The sequence below is a fragment of the Canis lupus genome, chromosome 10, assembly GCF_003254725.2.
Source record: "Canis lupus dingo isolate Sandy chromosome 10, ASM325472v2, whole genome shotgun sequence".
NCBI classification, from domain to species: domain Eukaryota; kingdom Metazoa; phylum Chordata; class Mammalia; order Carnivora; family Canidae; genus Canis; species Canis lupus.
In genome coordinates, this window is record NC_064252.1 from 45773851 (window position 1) to 45786987 (window position 13137).

General features: G+C 38.4%; 1 protein-coding gene across 3 annotated transcripts in view; it reads right to left on the reverse strand.

Moving 5' to 3' along the window:
• C10H2orf92 (chromosome 10 C2orf92 homolog) overlaps positions 1–13137 on the reverse strand; it is a 46121-nt gene that overhangs the window by 11473 nt on the left and 21511 nt on the right. For all 3 annotated transcript variants that reach the window (XM_049115860.1, XM_049115861.1, XM_049115862.1), the window contains 3 exons: positions 10120–10215; positions 8134–8268; positions 7937–8020 (listed from right to left, as the gene is read on the reverse strand). In XM_049115860.1, the coding sequence (XP_048971817.1) occupies positions 7937–8020; positions 8134–8268; positions 10120–10215 (315 nt within the window). The remainder of the gene's footprint in view (positions 1–7936; positions 8021–8133; positions 8269–10119; positions 10216–13137) is intronic.

Consider the following 13137-nt stretch of genomic DNA (forward strand, 5'->3'; position numbering starts at 1 on the left):
CATTATTTTTCTTCTTCCTCCTACTGTCATTCTGACCCACCTCTGAGATTTCCTCAAGATGGCCCATATATTTTTATAGGGTGAAGTCTGCCAGGGAAAAAATAAAGCAGGACAGGTTTCTAAAAGTCAGAAGGCTCTTTATAAACTGTTCCTAATTCCTCATGGCTATATATTTTAAAATATACAAATCTCTCTTTCCTTTTTAAAGTTTTCAGGCTTCTACTTTTCCCTGAGGACGGCAGATTATTGTTCCTTCTAGGTTTACTTTGCAAAATCAGGGAAAATATTCCTTACAAATTCCATCCATAGTGTATATATTCTGAGTCCTTTTTCAAGACTGTTAGTACATTGGTGGGTGGTCTACTCACTTGTTGGAATACATGCTTAAGGACCCCCAAAAAATTAACTATCAAATTTACTTATACAAAATGATAAGTGCTTGCCACCACTGCCATTTTTTTCATACTACGATCCCATTTTATTTAAAAAAATGTGTTAACACAATGCTACCCAATTTCTACAAGTATATATACATGGCTGTAAATGTATGATAAAAGAAAACTAAAATAGTTGGGGCACCTGGGTGGCTCAGTTGATTGTCTGCCTGAAGCTTAGGTCATGAACTCAGGGTACCAGGATCAAGCCCTACATTATCCTGCACCCTGCCCCCTCAGTGGGGAGTCAGCTTCTCCTTCTGCCCCTCTCCCTACTCATGCACACACACACACTCTCTCTCTCTCTCAAATAAATAAATAAAATCTTAAAAACTAAATCAAAATAGTTATCTTAAGAAGGTAGGGAATAAAGACAGATCAAATAGAACTTCAGCATTAAATGTAATGTTTTAGTTTCATATATATAAGGAGACTATCACTTGTATAAATACCAAACTTTTTAATTCACCAGAACCAACACTTTCCAACCAAGGTGAGAAAACTGCACTATTGAAAATAACCCCAATTTTGTAAAAGCAGTAAAACCAAGAAAAATCTCCGCATAAGCACATACGTATTTACTGGCATGGAGAGAGATGGAGAGGAGGAATACACACCTGGCTGATAGGGTGTAGCAAGAAGACTATTAACTTTTTCTTTACTCATTTTTGTACTGATTCATGAGGTCACTAAACACATTACCTTTGTACCTTTTTGAACAGGAAGTTAATTTTTTAAAATGAGATGTTATTAACCTAGAACAGTGCCATTTTAGATAGTACAGAGAGGATGAACCATCTCTACTCAACTTGTCCCCTATCTGGCAGAGGTACTTAGTCTTTGCCATCATGTTATCAGCCCCTTCCCTGATGGATGTGTTGACCTACACAAACCTGATTTGTTGCTCAGAGAGAACCTGGAGAGTTTATTGGTAGCCCACCAATGCCAAGACCAACACTAGCATGATGCTGGGCAGGTCAGTAGGCCTTTCTGAGTTGATGGGATCTTCCCAAACCCTGAACTAAACACCCATCTTCACACTCACTCACTCCCCTTCCACACATGTAGGGTGGTATTCAGAGATATGGAGCTCCTGCAAGAAGGAGAAAAGTCTTCTGATCCCAGGTGAGAATTCCTGAAAGCACAGTAGGAGGCTACAAGAGCTATCTGCATCCCTTCACTCATTCAATCATGATAACCTATCCATCATTCAATCAGCCAGATACTCAGTGCAGATTTACTGGAGCCTCTTTAATAGCACACGTGGAGGAAGGGCAAACCCAGAAATCCTGACACGAGACAACTCCTGGAAAAAAGGTCTATGTCCCATGTAGAGAGAGATGTCCAAACAGGACCAACAGGCATAGAGCTCTGTGATCAGAACACCCAATAGGTCTTAACATGGAGAGAGGCATCAGTGCTTACACTCCTAGAGCTGTGAAAATGTCTATTCAAGTCCTTCATTCATTTTTAAATTGAGTCGTTTGGTTAGTTGGTTTTGTTGTTTTTGAGTTGTAGGAATTCTCTATATATTCTAGATCTTAATTCCTTATCAGATATATGATTTGCACATATTTACTCCCATTCTGTGGAAGTATTTCTTGATGCACAGTTTTTAATTTTACTGAAGTCCAATTTATCTATTTTTCCTTTTATTGCCTATGCTTTTGATGTCAAAATAAATGCACCTTTGCCTAATCCAAGGTCATGAAGATTTTCTCCTGTTTTTTTCTAGAATTTTAAGTTTAAGCTAAAAATGTAGGCCTTTCACCCAGTTGAGTTTTAATTTTTGTGTATAGTATAAAGATTCAACCTCATTTTTTTTTTCACATGAATACCCAGCTTTCCCAGAACAAATTGTCGAAGAGACTATTCTCTCTCCTTGAATGGTCTTGGAACCTTTGGAAAATCAACTGACCATGGATGTATGCATTTATTTCTGGACTCTCTATTCTACTCCATTGATCTATAATCTAGAGAGCCTTATGCCAGCATCACACTCTTTAAATCACTGTAGTTTTATAGTAAGTCTTGGAATAAGGAAGTGGGGTTCTTCCAAATTTTTGTTCTTTTTTTTTAAGATTTATTTATTTATTTTAGAGGGGGTGGAGTGTAGAGGAAAAGGGAGAGAGAGAATCTTCAGCAGATCCCCCACTAAGCACAGAACCCAAGACAGGGCTCAGTTCCACAACCCATGAAATCATGACCTGAGCTGAAACCAAGAGTCAGAGGCTTAACCAACTGAGCCACCCAGGTGCCCCTCAAATATGTTCTTCTGTTTCAAAATTATTTTGACTAAAAAAAAAAAAAAAAAAAAAAAAAAAAAAAAAAGCAAAAACAACAACAAAAAAAAAATTATTTTGACTACTTTGGGTCTACTGAGATTCTACAGGAATTTCAGAATGAGTTTTTCTATTTTTGAAAAAAAAAAAAAAAGCAATTGGAATTTTGATAGGATTTGCACTAAATCTATAGATTACTTTGGGGACTATTGTCATCTTTACAACAGTAAGTCTTTCAATTCATAAACATAGGATATCTTTCCATTCATTTAGATCTTCTTTCATTTCTTCCATTAATGGTTTGTCCTTTTCTGTGTATAAGTCATTTGCCTCCTTCGCTAAATGTATTCCTAAGTATTTTAATCTTTTTGATGCCATTGTAAGTAGAATATTTTTCTTTATTTCTTTTCTTTTTTTGGACTATTCATATCAGAATATAGAAATACAAATGATTTTTCTGTGTTGTTTTTATATCCTGCAAACTTTCAGATGGAACTAGACAGTATTATATTAAGAGAAATAAATCATTCAGAGAAAGACAAATGATTTCATTTGATTACCACATGATTTCACTCCTATGCAGAATTTAAAAAACAAAACAAAGGAGAGAAGGGGGGAAACAGAGAGAGAGAGAGAGGCAAATTAAGAAACAGACTTAACTCTAGAGAACAAATTAATGGCTATCAGAATTAATTTTTTAGCTCTAATAATTTTTTGTGAACTTTTTATGGATCCATTTTAGATCTTTCTATTTCTTTTTCTTGTGTAATTTGTCTACTAGGACTTACAGTCTATGTTGAAAGAATGTCTCATGCCTCATATTAGGGGAAAAACATCCATACTTTCATCATTGAGTATGATGTTGCTGTTGCTTTTTCATATGTCCCTTATCACATTGAGGAAGTGCCCTTGTATTCCTAGTTTACTGAGTGTTTTTTATCACAAAAGGATTTTAATAAATTTTACTTTTTAATTTAGTAAAAAAACACATAACACAAAATTACCACCCTAATAATTTTTTAGAGATTTTATTATTTTTATATAATCTCTACACCCAACATGGGGGTCGAACCCACAACCCTGAGATCAAGAGTTGCACACTCCACTGACTGAGCCAGTCAGACAAGTGCCCCTAACATCCTAGTCATTTTTAAGCATACAATTCAGTAATGTTGTTTATTCTCCTTGTTGTATAACAGATATCCAGAACTTTTTCATCATACAAAACTGAAACTCCATACTCATTAAACTCCCTGTTTCCACCTCCGGTCCTCCAGCCCCTGGCAACTACCATTTTACTTTCTTTCTATGAATTTGACTCCAAATATCTTTTATAAGTAGAATCATACAGTATTTGCTTTCCTGTGACTTGCTTATTTCATTTGACATAATGTCCTCAAGGTACATCCATGTTGTAGCATGTGACAGAATTTCCTTCCTTTTTAAAGCTGAATATTGCATTGTGTGTATACACCACATTTCTTAGTCTATTCATCCATGAACACTTGGGTAGCTTCCACCTTTGGTTATTGTGAAGAATGCTGCTATAAGCATGGCAAATATCTCTTTGAGACTTCCAATTCTTTGAGATATATAACCAAATATGGGATTGCTGGGTCATATGGTAATTCTATTGTTAATTGTTTGAGGAAAAGCCATACTGTTCTCCATTGCAGAAGCACCATTTTACATTCCCAACAAGAAAATTGAATTTTCTAGCCAATATGCTAATCTCTGCCCTTTAATAAGAATTTAATCCATTTACACTTAAAGTAATTACTGATAAAGAATTTACTTCTGCTATTTAACTATTTGTGTTCTGTGTCCTATAAATTTTTGTTCCTCAGTTCCTACATTACTGCTTTCCTTTAGGAGTTAGCTGATTTTTTGTAATGTTATATTTTGATTGTCTTTTTTGTTCCTTTTCTGTATATTTTTTAGTTCTTTTCTGTGTGGTTACTTTGGGGATTATAACTAACATCTTAAACTTATAACAACCTAGTTTGAATAGTACCCACTTAGTTTCAATAGTATATAAACACTCTGCTCATATATATCTCCACCTCCCCCTATATTGTCACAAATTACATTTTTACATATGGTATGTCCATGAACATAAATTTGCGATCGTTGTTTTATTCATCGCCTTTTTTTTTTTTTTAAGATTTTTATTTATTTATGAGAGACACACACAGAGAGAGATGCATAGACACAGGCAGAGGGAGAAGCAGGCTCCACGCGGGGAGCCCGACGTGGGACTCGATCCTGGGTCTCCAGGATCACACTCCGGGCTGCAGGCGGCGCTAAACCGCTGCGCCACCGGGGCTGCCCATATTCATCGCCTTTTAAATCACATTGCATACATAAACCACATCTTCTTTATCCATTCATCTTTCGTTGGACACCGAGGCTCCTTCCACAGTTTGGCTATAGTGGCCATTGCTGCTAGAAACATCGGGGTGCAGGTGTCCCGGCGTTTCATTGCATTTGTATCTTTGGGGTAAATGGAATATTACTCAGCTATTAGAAATGACAAATACCCACCATTTGCTTCAACGTGGATGGAACTGGAGGGTATTATGCTGAGTGAAGTAAGTCAGTCGGAGAAGGACAAACATTATATGTTCTCATTCATTTGGGGAATATAAATAATAGTGAAAGGGAAAATAAGGGAAGGGAGAAGAAATGGGTGGGAAATATCAGAAAGGGAGACAGAACGTAAAGACTGCTAACTCTGGGAAACGAACTAGGGGTGGTAGAAGGGGAGGAGGGCGGGGGGTGGGAGTGAATGGGTGACGGGCACTGGGTGTTATTCTGTATGTTAGTAAATTGAACACCAATAAAAAAAAAATTAAAAAAAAATAAATAAATCACATTGCAAAAAGGAATGGAGTAATAAACCAAAATTAACAATAATGTTGTTTTTTATATTTATCTATGTAGTCACCTTTATTCTCAAATTTTTGACTGTCTAGTGTCTTCTCAGCCTGAAGTACTCTCTATAGCATGTATTATGGGGTAGATCTCTTAACTTTTGTTTACCTGGAAATGTCTTAATTTATCTTTTATGCTCAAAAAATAATTTTGTCAAATACAAAATTATCCATTGACAGTACTTTTCTTTCAGGACTTTAAATATGTCATATCGTTGCTTCTGACCTCCATGATTTTTTTTAAAGATTTTATTTATTTATTCATGATAGACAGACAGAGAGAGAGAGAGAGAGAGAGAGAGAGGCAGAGACACAGGCAGAGGGAGAAGCAGGCTCCATGCCAGGAGCCCAACGTGGGACTCCATCCCAGGACTCCGGGATCGCACCCTGGGCCAAAGGCAGGCGCCAAACCGCTGAGCCACCCAGGGATCCCCCACTCCATGATTTTTTTTTTAAGATTTATTTTTATTTATTTATTGAGAGAGGGGGGGGGCAGAGACACAGGCAGAGGGAGAAGCAGGCTCCATGCAGGAAGCCCGATGTGGGACTCAATCCAAGGTCCCCAGGATCACACCCTGGGCTGAAGGCGGCGCTAAACCGCTGCGCCACCGGGGCTGTCCCCTCCATGATTTTTTAAGAGAAATCACCCATTAATCTTATTGAGGATCTCTTGTAAACAATGAGGAGTTTTTCCTTTGCTGCCTTCAAGATGGGCTTTGAACTTCAACAATTTGGGCTTTGTCTTTGGGCTTCAACAATTTGACTATAATGTGTTTCAGTGTGAATCTCTTGCATTTATGCCTGGAGTTTCTAGAGCTTCTTTGATGTGTAAAATCATCTAATTTGAGAAGTTTGGGGCCATTATTTCCTCATATATTTTCTCTGCCCCTTTCTCTCTCCTCCTTCTGGGATTTCTGTAATGTATATGTTGGTACACTTGATACTATTTCACAGGTCCCTCATCCTCTGTCTGTTTTTAATTTTTTTCCCATTTTTTTTTCTTTCTGCTCCTTAGACTGGACAATTTTAACTGTCCCGGTTCAAATTTACTGATCCTTACTTCTGTCTGCTCAAATCTGCTATCAAAAATCCCTCTAATGGGTTTTTCATTTTAGCCACTATATTTTTCAACTGTAGAATCTCTTTGGTTCCTTTCTATAATTTCTATTTCTTTATTAATATTCTTATTTTGGGATCCCTGGGTGGCGCAGCAGTTTGGCGCCTGCCTTTGGCCCAGGGCGTGATCCTGGAGACCCGGGATCGAATCCCATATCAGGCTCCTGGTGCATGGAGCCTGCTTCTCCCTCTGCCTGTGTCTCTGCCTCTCTCTCTCTCTGTGACTATCATAAGTAAAAATAAATAAAAATTAAAAAAAAAAAAAATAATATTCTTATTTTGTTCAAACATTGTCTCTGTGATTTCCTTAAGTTCTTTTTCTCTCATTTCCTTAACTCATCAAAGACAGTAAACACATTGAAGATGACACTAACAAACTACACTGCTGGATGGAATGCAGGCTGCCAACTACTTGGCTACCTGCGGTGGTACTGGGGGAAGGAGAATAGTAGGATCTACATGAAACACTAAAATCCATTAAAATTTACCAGTCTTTTCATCAAGCATTCCTCTGGACTATACAAGTACTCAACTAGAATCCAATATTCCAAAATAGTTGCTTAAGACACTTCTTAGCAGTTCAATTTTAACATATTTATTGGAGCTTTCTACCATCTTCTTTCCAGGCCTTGGTTTTCTCAAATGTTACATGAAAGATGAAATAGATGAATGAATCCCAGCCTAGAATCATCTGGAGAGTTTAAAAACTACTGGTGCAAGTAGCTCATCCTATGCCAGGGAACCTGATCAGGCATCTTTTTAAAAATCTCCCCAGGGGATTCTTATGCTCAACCAGGGATGAGGACTTGGGGCCTCAGGGCCACTCTACTGCTGCAGGAATCTCCCAGAGATCTTGTCAGGCAGATGTGATGCAGCTGGTCTAAGGTGGGGTCTGACTCAGCACTTGCAGTAACTTGTGGGAACACAGTGGCCCTGCTGCTGCTACATAGACCCCACTTTGAGGAGAAGAATCCTTTCCATGTGTTTATCTTCTATGCTTTGCCTAATTTCCTTGGACTCTGACATTCAAAGAACTGGTTATAACCTCAAGAGAATTCAAGGCAAGCACTCTCCCTCCCATCCAAGCACTAGGTTATCTGAGCAACAACCATGGACAAGGACGAGACTCTTCAAATACAACCTGATGGCTTCACATGAGGGAGGTACTTACCAAATAGTTTAGCTAAATGTTGTTCTCGATTATTTGAACTTGATATTAATTCAGTATTTTTCAAGCTCTTTACTGGAGGATAGCCTATGGAAAAATAAACCTTATCTGTGATTAAATCATTCACTGGACCTGCATGTATTCTTTTTAAGTCAATATTCTCTTGCACGGTATTTTGAGAGGAGTATCACACACTTCACCTGCTCCAGGAGAAGGAGAACTGGACTTGGGTTCTAGTCCACCTTTTGAGTGCCTCGTGCTCTTGGGCAGTAGAGTTCTGAGGGATTTGGCTTTCCCATCTGAGACTGGTGGGAAAGGTGCCAACCACAAGAGGCCTGTGAAGAAGGAAAGAGATGAAATTTGCTGATGTCATCTGTGGATGAAAAGTGCTATCCCCTTATCACATCCCAGTGTTCGTATCTACTATAAACTGCAATAGGTGACCCTGGATCCAAGCATGGTTATGCTCAGTGTTCAGTTCTGGGGGAGAGCAAAGAGAGATGGACACAACGTCTCAGTGTCTTCTCAACAAAAACTTTCCCCTCCATAGGAAAAGATGCCAACAAGCAATGACTTTGACCATCTTGGAAATGTGATGCCTTCTTGTTTTGGAGGACAGGGAACAACACTACTGCATACTCTGCACTAAACCACACTAGAGTCTATGTTTGGAGGGGGCTCAGAGGGCCTCAGGCCACCCCCTACCTGACCTGTTTGATAAGCACAAGGAATTTCTGATGTTGTCATTGACGAATGGAAAAAACGAAGGTATAAATGGAAAAGCACTGGGTTAACAATCTCCTCTAGGATGTCATGGAGTGATTTCAAGACTTCTGCTGACACTCATGGGGCCACATCAAGGATATGGGTTAACTCTGCTAAAAGATGTAGCAACTCATGGAATTTTGAAGTACATTTTCAGGATTTTCATTATGGACATTGTGATGCCTAAGTGTTTGAATACATTTTCTTGATTCTAGGTCAAGACTAGCCTTTTTCTCTGGCCATAGGGAGTGGGTAAAAACAGCAGGGAGGAGAAATTTATTCCCTAATGAAGAAGTTTTAGGGCCACAGCAGCCACCTATCATAAGTGAAAGAGCATTCATGAAGTGTCTGCAGATACAATCACTCATGCACTTTGTAAAAAAATGTGTTCTTTATATTGTGTCAGCCAAGGGAACATAATAAAACATTGTGCAGGGTACACCATCATTATTACACAGTAAAATATTCACTTTAATGTGTGGTTTATAGGGATGCCTGGGTAGCTCAGTGGTTGAGCGTCTGCCTTCAGCTCAGGGTGTGACCCTAGGGTCCCAGGATCGAGTCTCACATCGGGTTCTCGGCATCGAGCCTGATTCTCCCTCTGCCTGTGTCTCTGCCTCTCTTTCTCTCTGCATCTCTCATGAATAAATAAATAAAATCTTAAAAAAAAATAATGTGTGGTTTATAAAATGCAATTGGGAGGACCATTTCATTGGATATAAAAATGGTTTGCTAATAGTACCATAATTTCAACATAGCATACAGGCCTGGATTATCCCGATAATTAATTATTCAATTTAAATATTTTCCTAATGTACACAGTGTCCACTTTAAAGGTTTTCTCTGTCACTTGTGTGATTTACACTAATGTACATGTTTTTTGCATTTGTGACAGTTTCCTTGCCTTGGCTTTGGCATTTGAGCATCAGTCCAAAGATAGAAATAATCTGGCTCTGTCTCTTGGTGAAAATATTTTCCAGAGGCTAGGGTACAAGGTGGGGAGATGATGAAGAGGGATATGGGAAGGCTTTACTATCCCAAGCCAGTGACCAGGTCACTCATGCACATTGAACTATAAAGTGCTGTTGAATAGAAAGTCATTACGCTACTCACAGCAAGTATTACCAGGGACAGTGAGCATCACTTGTAAATCTGTTCCTATCCTCTGGAGAGCCTCCAGGGTGAGAGAACCTGCCTAACACATGGACTTCAGAGATCATCCCCACAATACAGTGCTACTCATACTTTAGAACACAGGTTTCCAGAGTTGGCAGAAGGTTATAGAGAATATATTGGATAATTTTTTCTTCCATATCTCAGTTAACACACCTGGGTTAAGAATGCTAAAATGATAGGGTAGTACAAACAATACAATACATAGGCCTTTATAAACATATACACTTAAAATTTTAAAGATATACCTTTACTTTCTTTGACTTCTCTCTTTGTAATTGATTTTCCTGCTGTTCTCATTTTATCAAGTGGAACTTTGGAAAACACTTGCTGTAGAATTTCATCTCAAGTGAAGCAAGAAAGGCATGTTAATACCAGCAGTCCACAATTAATATATTCTACTCTGTAAGTACCAGAAGTAGTCTATGAATTCAGTGAATAGATGATACAGATGCAATGGATATATAATGTTATGCTCTAAAATACCTTGACTGGGGAAGGAGATTTTGGTCTGTCTAAATCATTTCTGAAAAGTTGAGATTTCAGGGCACCTGCGTGGCTCAGTCAGTTAAGTGTCTCTCTCTCTCTCTCTTTTTTTTTTTAACAATGTGGTTTTTATTTTTTTTGTAAGTTTTTTTTATTGGAGTTCGATTTGCCAACATACAGCATAACACCCAGTGCTCATCCCGTCAAGTGCCCCCCCAGTGCCCATCACCCAGTCACCCCTACCCCGCCCACCTCCCCTTCTACCACCCCTTGTTCATTTCCCAGAGTTAGGAGTCTCTCATGTTCCGTCACCCTCTCTGATTTTTCCCACTCGCTTTCTCTCCTTTCCCTATAATCTCTTTCACTATTTTTTATATTCCCCGTTAAGTGAAATCATGTTTGTCCTCCGATTGACTTACCTCACTCAGCATAATACCCTCCAGTTCCATCCACGTCGAAGCAAATGGTGGGTATTCATCATTTCTAATGTGCCTGACTCTTAATTTCAACTCAGATCATGATCTCAAGGTTGTGAGATTGAGACCCACATTGGGCTCTGTGCTGGACATGGAGCCTCCTTGGGATTCTCTCTCTCACTCTGCCTATGCCCCCTCCCTCTCTAAAAAAAATTGAGATTTCACTCGATATCCCAGACAGGAAACATTACCTATTATGTATATATGATTAGAAATTTTGCCCCCCCCAAAAAAAGAAATTTTGCTCCAAATCTCACAATATTTAATTGTCATAATTTCTCTTACTCCTGCCATTATTCTCTCCACCTCTGAGACTGTCCCCAAGTTGTCCCTCTGTATGAACAAACCTCTTTCCTATTTCTACAACATGTGTGTCATTTTCTTCCGGTAAGATCTACTACCTCTTGTAGGAAGCTTCTCCCAGTGAAAGTCATGTTTTGTAGCAGACAAGTCTAGAGCCAGATCCTGATTTTTTTGTTTACCAACAGGTGATCTTAGGCAAATAACTTCACTTCTTTGATCTTCACTTCCCTCACTGGTAGGTTAAAGATACGATTACTTAATTCATAGAGGTTTTGTCAAAGCTGAATAAAACAACGTATGTAAAAGCACCTAATACAGTGCCAGTGTGAGGATCATGTTGAAGGCTAAACATTTGGAAAATGCTAATCACCATCTTATTTGTAACAATAACTAGTAATTACTAGATCCACTAGTAAACATTGCTTGTTTTCTGCTCACTGGAACCATGAACAAGTGGAATAATATGTGGGGAAGGAAGAAAAAAGACATCAAAGACAAAGGAAACAAAGATGCCATTAACATATGACAGGAAAAAGAGATATCCGCCACAGATTCTATAGGGTTCCATTGCCAGCCAATTTTGCCCCCTTCCATGTCTAATTATGATGGGAGCTTCAGAGATCAGCCCTGAGAGACACTTCCTTTCGACCTTCCCTTGCAGCCAGGAGAGCACTATGGGACCCATAAAAGTTCTCTGAAGACTCCTAGGACCCTGGAATAATCTTGCTCCTCTACATGGGAGAAAGTAGTACTGAGGCTGCACTTCTGCATCCCTTTTATCTCTTACCTAGTTCCTAAAAATCATAAGGCCCATGTATACTGGAACAGAATGGAAGACTGTGGATTATTTGTACAACTTTTTACCAAGCCCTAACTCTACTCAGAAACCACACAAGGTACTGGAGATTCAAAGAGGACAGAGAATGACATCACCAAAATGGTGACATAGGAAATCACGGCCTCCATCCTCTGACAAAGATTAACAATTAGACAGCTATCCATGAACAAAAACAGCCCTAGGAGAGCTCTGGACTCCACCTAAAAAACTTCAGCACCACAGTGGAACAACAACAGCAATCTAAGATAATCACATAAAAAGAGAAAGAAGACAGCTTTATTTTGTCTGCACAGCACCCAGCATCAAGAGGGAACTGCCCGGCTAGAAAAATTTCCCCATGCAGGAAAGGAAGAGCAAGGTGAGCAATAAGCTTCTCCCAATTTCAACAACGGACAGATCATCTAGACAGAAAAAGCAACAAGGAAATGTTATACTTAAACCATATTTTAGACCAAATGGACCTAACATACATACACAGAACATTCTCTCCAACAGCAACAGAAAACACATTCTTCTCAAGTGCACACAGAACATTCTCCAGGATAGATCATATTTTAGGTCACAAAAAAGTCTTAGCAAATTTAATAAGATTGAAATTATACGAGTAATTGCACAATGACCCCAAGGCATGAAACTAAAAATCAATACCTTAGGAAAGCTGGAAAATTCACAAATATGTGGAAATTAAACATACACTCTGAACAACCAATGGGTCAAAAAGAAATCAAAAGGGAAATTTTTAAAATCTTGAAACAAACAAAAATGGAAATATAATTTACTAAAACTTACGGGATGCTACAAAATCAGTTCTAAGGGGGGAGTTTATAGCAATAAATGCCCAAAATAAGGAAAAATAAAGCTCTGAAATAAACAACCTGACTTCATATCTCAAGGAACTAGAAAAAGAAGAACTAAACCCAAAGTTTGCAGAAACAAATAACAAAGACCATAGCAGAAATACATGAAAGAGATACCATAAAAATAATAGAAAAGATTAACAAAACTAAAACTAAAAGTTGGTTTGTTGAAAAGATAAACAAAATTGACAAATCTTTAGCTTATCCAACTAAAAATAAAATTGAGAAGACTCTATCACAAATGAAAGAGGAGACATGACAATTGATACTACAGAAATACCAAGGATGACAAGAGACTACCATGAA